This window comes from Borostomias antarcticus (assembly GCF_949987555.1).
Source record: "Borostomias antarcticus genome assembly, contig: scaffold_1052, whole genome shotgun sequence".
Lineage (NCBI taxonomy): Eukaryota > Metazoa > Chordata > Actinopteri > Stomiiformes > Stomiidae > Borostomias > Borostomias antarcticus.
The window spans coordinates 1-12,028 of record NW_028175872.1 but is presented as its reverse complement, the minus strand read 5'-3'; the positions used below and the strand labels follow the sequence as shown (position 1 = coordinate 12,028).

Here is a 12,028-nt window from a genome sequence, read left to right as displayed (position 1 = left end):
AAGATTACAACAAAAGTAGAATTTTGTATTTTTTTTTGTCATACATCGTTGAATAGATGAACACTATGACTATGTGAACCAAAATGGGACAGGATGCTTTTTTCATTTCAGTGCGACTTTAAGTGTTCCATCCCACCCAGAAAGACAAGAGTTGGAGAAAATGGCCGCCCCTTTCTACAATAGATATCAGTGTTAAATGAATGATGTGAAGCTAAACAATGGTTTACAACCAATTAAAATGTCCGCCGCTGCAGACGAGAAGGACGACACGTACCTGGACGACAAGGCCAGGTACAGATCCATGCTGACCAGAGACGAGAAGCGCTTCAAAGCGGCCGACCGCGACGGCGACGGCGTCGCCACCAGACAGGAGTTCACCGCCTTCCTCCACCCGGAGAAGTACGACCACATGAGGGACGTCGTCGTGCAGGTGAGCGAGAGACGGAGGGGGGAGGGGAGGAGCTTGGAAGTGCCAGGATGTGAGGCCGGGAATGTATAAGGAAGGAAGCGTAGGAAAGGAGGGTTGTGGAGGTCTCCATTCAGTAAGAGATTATGAGTTACACACACACACACACACACACACACACACACACACACACACACACACACACACACACACACACACACACACACACACACACACACACACACACACACAGAGTTAGTCCAAAGAACTCTGGACAATATAATGAGAACAGTACAATATCAACCACTGAAGAAGGTACGTAGGTACAGCGTAGCAAGACCGGCCAACTGACGTTAGCGAGTAAATACTACTTGTTTACCTCGCGTACAAGGATATCCAACAACTTCCTGCGTTGTGTTTGTTTACAGGAGACGATAGAAGACATCGACACGAATGGGGATGGAAAGATCGACTTGAATGAATACATCGGTAAGTCTCTCACCCTTTCATCATATTATCCCACGGTCCTCGCTACCAGAATCCTGATCGCACACTTGAACGAGGCCCCTGCGGTCGATCGACACGGTCACGGCTCTTCTCTGTCCTGACCCCACGGTCACGGCTCTTCTCTGTCCTGACCCCACGGTCACGGCTCTTCTCTGTCCTGGCCCCGCAGTGGTGGAACGAACTGCCCACTGACGTCAGGACAGCAGAGTCGCTGCCCATCTTTCGTCGCAAGCTCAAAACTCACCTCTTCAAGAAGTACTACAACAATCCTCCCGCCTAAGCACTTATTGTATTTTATTGTATTATATTATATTGCACTGTACTTTCGATTGCTATTCTTGCACTTTGCCTTCAGCACTAGATGATGCTCTTAGTCACTTGTTTTAGAGAGAAGATGCACTTGTGAGTTCTGGCAAGTAGTAGCACATTGGCTCTTCCTACGTTAAATGCAATTATTGTTAGTCGCTTTGGATAAAAGCGTCTGCTAAATGACTGTAATGTAATGTAATGTAATGTAATGTAATGAACGCCTGCGCGGACCCAGGATGTAACCTGTCCTGTCCTGTCCTCCTCAGGGGACATGTTTGAGCCAGAGAACGGAGAGAAGGAGCCAGACTGGGTGTTCAATGAGAAGAAACACTTCTCGGAGTTCAGAGATATCAACAAGGTAAAACGAGCGACCTGTGACCTCTGAGTCACCTTGGAGATAGTCTAGCATCGTGGGAAAGTTTGGCTGGTGGTGATGAAGCTATAGACATGTGAACTCTTACAACTGTGTGTGTAATGGAGTGATTTATGAGAGATGGACAGAGAGACGGAGAGAGAGAGGGAGGGGGGGGGGAGAGGGAGGGAGAGAGAGAGAGAGAGGGAGAGTGAGAGAGAGAGAGGGAGAGAGAGGGAGGGAGAGTGAGAGAGAGAGAGAGAGGGAGAGAGAGAGAGAGGGAGAGTGAGAGAGAGGGAGAGAGGGAGAGAGAGAGAGGGAGAGAGAGAGAGAGGGAGAGAGAGAGAGAGAGAGAACTCTTATTCAGAAACTTGACCACCCCCTCCACCAGGGTCGTCTATGCACTGGACGCGGGTGAGAATGAATCACACGAACACTCATATTTAAATATGAGTTCTGTTTGCAAAAAAAGACGCCAAGATGATATGTTATGAAAGGGTACAGAAACGGTCTTTACGTGAACTAACGTCTCTCTGTACCATCCGGGCTCAATCACACTATGAACAAGTTGCGTCCAAAAATGTCCGCTTTCCGACTCTCGGGCGTTTTCAGGACGGTGTCCTAGACGACAGCGAGGTGGCTGATTGGATCCTGCCGGGGGATCTCGACCACGCCGACAACGAGGCCAAGCACCTCATCCACGAGACAGACACGGATAAGGTACGCCTTTCCAGTACCAACACACACACACACACACACACCCTCTCTACTCTGTGTTTTCCATGATGGGCGATACACAATCCTACAACAATGTGACTGTTCTAAGGACATTTGTTGAGGATTCAGGATGGGCAGGTGTTGGGCAGATGTTGGGCAGGTGTTGGGCAGATGTTGGGCAGATGTTGGGCAGATGTTAGGCAGATGTTGGGCAGGTGTTGGGCAGATGTTGGTGACACCTTTGGCCAGAGAGAGGGGAGGACATGTGGCACAGGACCCGAGCCGGGAATCGAACCCGGGTCCGCCGCGCGAAGGACTAGCCTTCATATGGTGCGCGCCTTACCCGGTGAGCTACCGGGGCGCCGCCAGATACATTATTTTAAAGGTATTTTTAAATGTAAGAACTTTTGTATTTATCATTTGTCTCCTTCCTCTTCCTCCTCCAAACACCCAATCCGATCCGTTGCTGCGTAGCAGCTGTGGTTTGAGATTGCTGTTCTTGCACTTTGCCTTCAGCACTAGATGATGCTCTTAGTCACTTGTTTTAGAGAGAAGATGCACTTGTGAGTTCTGGCAAGTAGTAGTACATTGGCTCTTCCTACGTTAAATGCAATTATCGTAAGTCGCGTTGGATAAAAGCGTCTGCTAAATGACTGTAATGTAATGTAATGTAATTACAGATCCGAGTTCAGAATATTATTACAGATTAAACTGTACAACATATTTTAGTGGTTCTTTTGTAAAAACAGACATGTCCATTTGTAGGCCTATTAGCTATCCTAAATCACGTTTGCCCATATCTGCGTGAGGAGAACGGAAATGGTTAAAAATAGACCTCTTCGTCTCGATGATGATGATGTTACAGTGACAACATGTGGCACAGACAGACAAATGTTCATAAAACATCCACACGCTGTCATATTTATTCACAAGCGCAAAGTTCTGCATCAGGACTGCTGATATAAACCCATTCTTACATCTCGTCATATTCAAGTCTGGTCATAATACGGGAGCTATAACGTGAGGGAGTGGATGAAGGACATAAACAAAGTGATAATAAGGACTACAATAGCCTATTGGAACGTTTTGAATATAATAATATAATTCATAAAGAAAAGGGCAGGTGTGCTCAGAAGTTCAGAAGATTTAATATCCACCCAAAATACTAGGCTTATGTATGAAATGAAAAAGACTAAGACTAAGGACATTTTATCTACAATTTTAGTTTATTTTTGTTAGTTTTGTAAACACACAATACAGTTTTAGTTAGTTATCGTTTTTTTGTAAAGTCTAGTTTTTACTTTTATTTCAGTTTACTAAAATGTTTTTTCACACCTAGTTTTCGTTTTTTAGTTAGTTTTCGTTAACTATAATAACCTTGGTGTATAGAGCTTAGCTGGACTGGATACTCAGGTCTGGATACTCAGGGCTGGATACTCAGGGATGGATACTCAGGGCGGGGCTGGATACTATACTCAGGGATGGATACTATACTCAGGGATGGATACTCAGGGATGGATACTATACTCAGGGATGGATACTCAGGTCTGGATACTCAGGGCTGGATACTATACTCAGGGATGGATACTCAGGGATGGATACTCAGGGATGGATACTCAGGGCGGGGCTGGATACTACTGTATACTCAGGGCGGGGCTGGATACTACAGTATACTCAGGGTGGGGCTGGATACTACAGTATACTCAGGGCGGGGCTGGATACTACAGTATACTCAGGGCGGGGCTGGATACTACAGTATACTCAGGGTGGGGCTGGATACTACAGTATACTCAGGGCGGGGCTGGATACTACAGTATACTCAGGGCGGGGCTGGATACTACTGTATACTCAGGGCGGGGCTGGATACTACAGTATACTCAGGGTGGGGCTGGATACTACAGTATACTCAGGGCGGGGCTGGATACTACAGTATACTCAGGGCGGGGCTGGATACTACAGTATACTCAGGGCGGGGCTGTATACTACAGTATACTCAGGGCGGGGCTGGATACTACAGTATACTCAGGGCGGGGCTGGATACTACAGTATACTCAGGGCGGGGCTGGATACTACAGTATACTCAGGGCGGGGCTGGATACTACAGTATACTCAGGGCGGGGCTGGATACTACAGTATACTCAGGGCGGGGCTGTATACTACAGTATACTCAGGGCGGGGCTGGATACTCAGGGCGGGGCTGTATACTCAGGGCGGGGCTGTATACTCAGGGCGGGGCTGTATACTCAGGGCGGGGCTGGATACTACAGTATACTCAGGGCGGGGCTGTATACTACAGTATACTCAGGGCGGGGCTGGATACTACAGTATACTCAGGGCGGGGCTGTATACTACAGTATACTCAGGGCGGGGCTGGATACTCAGGGCGGGGCTGTATACTCAGGGCGGGGCTGTATACTCAGGGCGGGGCTGTATACTCAGGGCGGGGCTGTATACTCAGGGCGGGGCTGGATATCGGGTCCCTCACGCCTGGCATCCCCCAGCCATGCACACCCTGTCAGCCATGACTCGGCTAATCAGCAATGTAATGGAAATAATTGGGTGTAATGACCTGTTAATTAATAACAAGCTTCTCTCTCTCTCTCTCTCTCTCGTCTCTCACTCTTTCTCTCATCACTTCATCCCTCGCTCTTCTCTGGCTTGTTATCTTTCTATTTTCCTTCTCTCTCTTTTTGTCTCTCTCTCTCTCTCTCTCTCTCTCTCATAATCATGACCTCAATGAATGTTGGTGGGCGGGATCTGCAACGTGCCTCCGTGATTGGACGCCCGACAGGATGAAAAACTAACCAAGAAGGAAATCCTGGCCAACTGGAACATGTTCGTGGGAAGCCAGGCGACCAATTACGGGGAGGATCTGACCAAGAGACATGATGAGCTCTGATGTCACTCAAAGGTCATAGGGGGAGGGGTGTTGTGTTTGCTGGGTATATACAGACACCATGGGGGAACGCTATGATGATGTTTGAGGCGGTGGGGGTGGAAGGGTTTTCTGTTTATGCGTTTTTATCAGGGGAGGGCGAGGGTAGAGGTCATATTTGAGCACACAGATTTCAATAGGAGTGCCGAGATAAGCACTATTTACACATATAGATACACATGCGTACGCTCACTCACTCAGTCACTGAAATGTTCCATCTCTTTCTCTAACACACACACACACACACACACACACACACACACACACACACAATAGACACGCACACATGCAAACCTTCAGACAAAACGATGCACAATGTAGGACTGAACAAACAATAGAACACTTACTGTAAACACACAGTTGAAGTCAATGAGCTACTTTATAGATGCTGTAACCCCAGATTACATACAGTAATAGGGCTGGGTATCGAGTCGAATTTCAAGAATCGATTCGATTCCGATTCACAAGGTTCAGAATCCATTATCACGATTCGATTCGATTCAATATCGATTCGGTTAGTGTTACTAAAATCTTTTTTTTTTTTTTCTTTTGCTGTAACCTTAATTACATGACTGCCAAGTTATGCAACACATCAATACTAGGGCTGGGTATCGATACTGATTTCTAAAAATGAATGAATGAATGATTGAATGAATGAATGAACTATTCATTCCTTCATTTATTCATTAAATAAAAGATCGATTTTGGGATTCATGAATCGATTCTGAATCATTTGATTCAGAATCGCTTTTTTAAACCCAGCCCTATACAGTAATACAGTATACGGCCGTGTGGACGGGATGGATGGGATGAGGAGGGATGAGGGACAGGGAAGAAGGGATGAGGGACAGAGGGGACGAGGATGGAGGAGACAAAAGTGAATGACACTATTTTCTGGTGGAACATTTTTCTCTCTGTGAATATCAAATAAAGCCATGTTGGTTTTTATAATAAAAAAAATACTAATTGTCGTTATGCACTTCATTCCAATCAATGTGTTTTAAATGTATGAACTTTGTGTTAGTGTAACGAACATATATCACAGCACCGCACTGCATGCATTACAAATGATATTTGACCTTGAATGTTGTCATTGCGCTTCCTCTCTCACAATCATATAAACAGTCACTACGACTCACAAAAGCAACCACGACTTTTGACTTTTCAGACAATGCATAGTTGACAAAAATAGTCTGTGTGTGACACTCGGTTCCACGCCCATCACTCATTCATATTCAGCCTTTCTCAAATCAAAAGGTGGTATAATTGTTTTGCCTGTTGAAACGATCCATGGAGGGTCTGTTGGTTGAGTGGCGCTTATCCTGTTCCTCCAATGTCATTATGACGACACATTTGGGGTTAATTAGCAAAACACTTACTTTTCGATCTCAAGACACGTACTAAAGGGTTATTCATGATCCTGCTTACCCCATCGTGGTGGCTGTCTAAATGTGTCATTGGAAGTTAATTGGTTAATTGGTTGTGTCCATACCTCTTCCACTTCTCCATCCACCCCTCCGCCTGTCCTCCCCCCCCCCAACGTCTCTCCTCTCTCAGGACGGCCGTCTCTCTCTCTCAGAGATCATGGAGAAAATTGACTTCATCAAGACCAGCTCCTTGACGGACTACGGCGGCCTGGTGGTGAACGGCCACGACGAACTATGACCCCTGACGACAAAACCCTTTGGTCCTGTATGAAAACTTAGATGTTCACACAACTAGCCCTGCCACAGCGGTAGAGGGGCACAGTTTGATCTATCAAGTATATATCTAGCAATGCTCAGAGAAGGGAGGGAGGAGGTAAGGATACATTGTTAGTGTTTGGACAGGGCCATGGCCCCTAGCCCTCGTCAGTGTGTGAAATCTGGAAAGAACTGGACATACAGTGATATTATTGCAATGACATATTGTGGCATAACGTGGTCCTCTATTAAGATGTCATAAATATAAACTACACTGTGTCAAACTAGGGTCTAGGGGTTAGTTTGGTATTGGACATCAGTGTACTACAGCTTGTTTGTAAACAATAATGTTTACCAACCATACCAAATACAACACACACGAGTCAATTAAACCCTTTTATTTTCATAAAATAAAGCACAAACATGATCTTGAAGGATTATTCATTGGAAGTGTCTTGTGTGTGTGTGTTTGTGTGTGTGTGAGACTAAGTGTCCACGTGAAGAGAACGTTTTTTAGACATTAAACAGATCAGAACATGAAAATGTCACAAAGGTTTTGAGTACACCTGTATGTAGAAAAGAATCCATCCATCCCTCCCTACTCCCATCTTCACCCAACTTTCCCTCTTCTACATGTTTACCTCTCTCTCTCTCTCTCTCTCTCTCTCCCACTCTCCCACTCTCCCACTCTCCCTCTCTCCCACTCTCCCTCTCTCCCTCTCTCCCTCCCCTCCCTCTCTCTCTCTCTCTCTCTCTCTCTCTCTCTCTCTCTCTCTCTCTCTCTCCCTCTCTCCCTCTCTCCCTCTCTCCCTCCCTCCCTCCCTCCCTCACTCTCTCCCTCTCTCTCTCTCCCTCCCTCCCTCAGACCATCATCACAGGGCGAGCCTCTTTAGCTTTGAGTCCCACTCCAGATCCAGCGAAGCCGGTTCCGCCCTGAGAGATAAAGAGAGGAATGAGAGAGTAAAGAGTGATATGAGACTAAGAGGGTCAAACATGGACGTCTCTCCATCTACTCACATGTTCATATGAATATCTGTACTGTAATATCACACTCTGCAGGCATCACATGCGCGCGCGCACACACACACACACACACACTTTATTTAGGTCCATATTTTCAAAATACACACTAGGAAGTACACAACATACTGACATGCAAATACACACACACACATACACACACCAGGGGAGTTATGGGATAGCGTCTGACTCCCTGACAACAGGGGAGTTATGGGTAGAGAAAACATCTTCTCCTGCAAATACAGCGGCTGCCAATAATGGTGGAGATTGAGCAATATTGATCAATATTGATAATATTGAGCAACACACACACACACACACGCACACACACACACACACACACGCACACACACACACACACACACACTTACCCGCTGCAGTGGGATGATGTCCCTCTCGGAGAGTTTATCCCCGGTCATGGGGTCAGTCATGTCCTTCCGGATCAGCTTCTCCACACACTCCTGGGTCACCACCGCCCCCCTGGGGAGAGAGGGAGAGAGAGGAGGACTAGGGTCACCACCGCCCCCCTGGGGAGAGAGGGAGAGAAGGAGGGTACTAGGGTCACCACCGCCCCCCTGGGGAGAGAGGGAGAGAAGGAGGACTAGGGTCACCACACACTCCTGGGGAGAGAGGGAGAGAAGAGGGTACTAGGGTCTCCACACACTCCTGGGTCACCACCGCCCCCCTGGGGAGAGAGGGAGAGAGAGGAGGGTACTAGGGTCTCCACCGCCCCCCTGGGGAGAGAGGGGAGGGTACTAGGGTCACCACCGCCCCCCTGGGGAGAGAGGGAGAGAGGGGAGGACTAGGGTCACCACCGCCCCCCTGGGGAGAGAGGGGAGGGTACTAGGGTCACCACCGCCCCCCTGGGGAGAGAGGGAGAGAGGGGAGGACTAGGGTCACCACCGCCCCCCTGGGGAGAGAGGGAGAGAAGGAGGACTAGGGTCACCACCGCCCCCCTGGGGAGAGAGGGAGAGAGAAGGAGGACTAGGGTCACCACCGCCCCCCTGGGGAGAGAGGGAGAGAGAAGGAGGACTAGGGTCACCACCGCCCCCCTGGGGAGAGAGGGAGAGAGAAGGAGGACTAGGGTCACCACCGCCCCCCCTGGGGAGAGAGGGAGAGAAGGAGGACTAGGGTCACCACCGCCCCCCTGGGGAGAGAGGGAGAGAAGGAGGACTAGGGTCACCACCGCCCCCCTGGGGAGAGAGGGAGAGAGAAGGAGGACTAGGGTCACCACCGCCCCCCTGGGGAGAGAGGGAGAGAGGGGAGGACTAGGGTCACCACCGCCCCCCTGGGGAGAGAGGGAGAGAGAAGGAGGACTAGGGTCACCACCGCCCCCCTGGGGAGAGAGGGAGAGAGAGGAGGACTAGGGTCACCACCGCCCCCCTGGGGAGAGAGGGAGAGAGAGGAGGACTAGGGTCACCACCGCCCCCCCTGGGGAGAGAGGGAGAGAGGGAGGGTACTAGGGGGTCCCAGGGGGACATGGGGGTACTAGGGGGACATGGGGGTACTAGGGGGGTCCCAGGGGGACATGGTGGGTACTAGGGGGACATGGGGGTACTAGGGGGGTCCCAGGGGGACATGGCGGGTACTAGGGGGGTCCCAGGGGGACATGGGGGTACTAGGGGGGGTCCCAGGGGGACATGGGGGTACTAGGGGGGTCCCAGGGGGACATGGGGGTACTAGGGGGGTCCCAGGGGGTACTAGGGGGGTCCCAGGGGGACATGGGGGGTACTAGGGGGTCCCAGGGGGACATGGGGGTACTAGGGGGACATGGTGGGTACTAGGGGGGTCCCAGGGGGACATGGGGGTACTAGGGGGGTCCCAGGGGGACATGGTGGGTACTAGGGGGTCCCAGGGGGGCATGGGGGTACTAGGGGGGTCCCAGGGGGACATGGGGGTACTAGGGGGTCCCAGGGGGACATGGGGGGTACTAGGGGGGTCCCAGGGGGACATGGGGGTACTAGGGGGGTCCCAGGGGGACATGGGGGGTACTAGGGGGTCCCAGGGGGACATGGTGGGTACTAGGGGTGTCCCAGGGGGACATGGCGGGTACTAGGGGGTCCCAGGGGGACATGGGGGGTACTAGGGGGTCCCGGGGGACATGGTGGGTACTAGGGGGTCCCAGGGGGACATGGTGGGTACTAGGGGGGGTCCCAGGGGGACAGGGGGGTCTAGGGGGTCCAGGGGGACATGGGGGTACTAGGGGGGTCCCAGGGGGACATGGGGGTACTAGGGGGTCCCAGGGGGGCATGGTGGGTACTAGGGGGTCCCAGGGGGACATGGGGGTACTAGGGGGGTCCCAGGGGGACATGGGGGTACTAGGGGGTCCCAGGGGGGACCATGGTGGGTACTAGGGGACATGGGGGTACTAGGGGGGGTCCCAGGGGGACATGGGGGGTACTAGGGAGTCCCAGGGGACATGGTGGGTACTAGGGGGGGTCCCAGGGGGACATGGGGGGTACTAGGGGGTCCCAGGGGGACATGGGGGTACTAGGGGGGTCCCAGGGGGACATGGCGGGTACTAGGGGGGTCCCAGGGGGACATGGGGGGTACTAGGGGGTCCCAGGGGGGACATGGGGGTACTAGGGGGTCCAGGAGGACATGGGGGTACTAGGGAGTCCCAGGAGGACATGGGGGTACTAGGGGGTCCCAGGGGGACATGGGTGTACTAGGGGGGTCCCACGGGACATGGGGGTACTAGGGGGGTCCCAGGGGACATGGGGGTACTAGGGGGGTCCCAGGGGGACATGGGGGTACTAGGGGGGTCCCAGGGGGACATGGGGGTACTAGGGGGGTCCCAGGGGGACAGGGGGGTACTAGGGGGGTCCCAGGGGGGAGCAGGGGGGAACTAGGGGGTCCCCAGGGGACATGGTGGGTACTAGGGGGGTCCCAGGGGGTCATGGTGGGTACTAGGGGGGGGTCCCAGGGGGACTCGGGGGGTACTAGGGGGGTCCCAGGGGGGACATGGGGGTACTAGGGTGTCCAGGGGGACATGGGGGTACTAGGGGGGTCCCAGGGGGACATGGTTGGTACTAGGGGGGTCCCAGGGGGACATGGGGTACTAGGGGCGGGTACTAGGGTGTCCCAGGGGGACATGGGTGTACTAGGGTGTCCCAGGGGACATGGTGGGTACTAGGGGGGTCCAGGGGGACATGGGGGTACTAGGGTGTCCCAGGGGGACATGGGGGTACTAGGGTGTCCCAGGGGGACATGGTGGGTACTAGGGGGGGTCCCAGGGGGACATGGGGGTACTAGGGGGGTCCCAGGGGGACATGGGGGTACTAGGGGGTCCCAGGGGGACATGGGGGTACTAGGGGGTCCCAGGGGGACATGGGGGGTACTAGGGGGTCCCAGGGGGGACATGGCGGGTACTAGGGGCGGGTACTCACGAGGGCCGCAGAACGGAGCAGGGGACGCTGTTGCCCAGCGTGTCCTTGGTCACAGCGCACACGTACCTCTCCTGGGGGGGGGGGGGGGGACAAGTCTGAGACACTGATACCAACCGCTCGCTGACCAATACAATTACAAGATAGGAGGGCACCACTTAGGCCTGTGTTTCCATGTGTACAGCGTGGCGTGTGTTTATATAAGGAGTCCCCTTCCTGCCGACCTGGCGTGTGAGCAGCGCCACGCGGTCCAGACTGGGGTCCAGCAGGGGTGAAGCGCACGGCGACGAGCTCGTTCATCCTCAGAGACCGCCCCGACATGGGGCAGAACACCGCCTTACTCTGGGACGAGAGGGGGGGGGGGGGGGGAGAGAGAGAGAGTTGTGAGAAAGGGGGGGGAAATACGTAAGGGAGAGAGAAAGTGAAGGAGGAAGAGAAGACAGAAAGAGAGAGAGAGAGAACGACAACATTTTTTTCTTCAGCGTGCCAGACTTTTCTCCTACATTACTGGCTACCAGACGACTCAGGTGTGTCACATAAACAGATCAGAACATGAAAATGTCACAACAGGTTTTGAGTACACCTGTATGTAGAAAATAATCCATCCCTCCCTCCCTACTCCCATCTTCACCCAACTTTCCCTCTTCTACATGTTTACCTCTCTCTCTCTCTCTTTCTCTCCCTCTCTCTCTCTCACCCTCTCTCTCTCTCTCT

At 52.2% G+C, this 12,028-nt stretch overlaps 2 protein-coding genes across 2 annotated transcripts; one reads left to right on the top strand and one right to left on the bottom strand.

Moving 5' to 3' along the window:
- Window positions 1-238: 238 nt before the first annotated feature.
- Window positions 239-7,549, top strand: LOC311329102 (calumenin-A-like; the record flags this gene model as incomplete). The annotated part of the gene is made up of 5 exons (XM_084462986.1): window positions 239-430; window positions 835-895; window positions 1,489-1,580; window positions 2,187-2,294; window positions 6,784-7,549. The coding sequence occupies 5 exons, from the start codon at window positions 239-241 to the stop codon at window positions 6,889-6,891; spliced, it is 561 nt and encodes a 186-aa protein (XP_084319112.1). The 3' UTR covers window positions 6,892-7,549.
- A 220-nt stretch (window positions 7,550-7,769) lies between these two features.
- Window positions 7,770-11,656, bottom strand: nosip (nitric oxide synthase interacting protein; the record flags this gene model as incomplete). The annotated part of the gene is given in 5 exon segments (XM_084462985.1): window positions 7,770-7,841; window positions 8,300-8,408; window positions 11,318-11,388; window positions 11,539-11,583; window positions 11,585-11,656. Coding segments are annotated over 5 exon segments (369 nt in total), but the record flags the coding sequence as incomplete, so codon positions are not given.
- Between the last annotated feature and the right edge of the window lie 372 nt (window positions 11,657-12,028).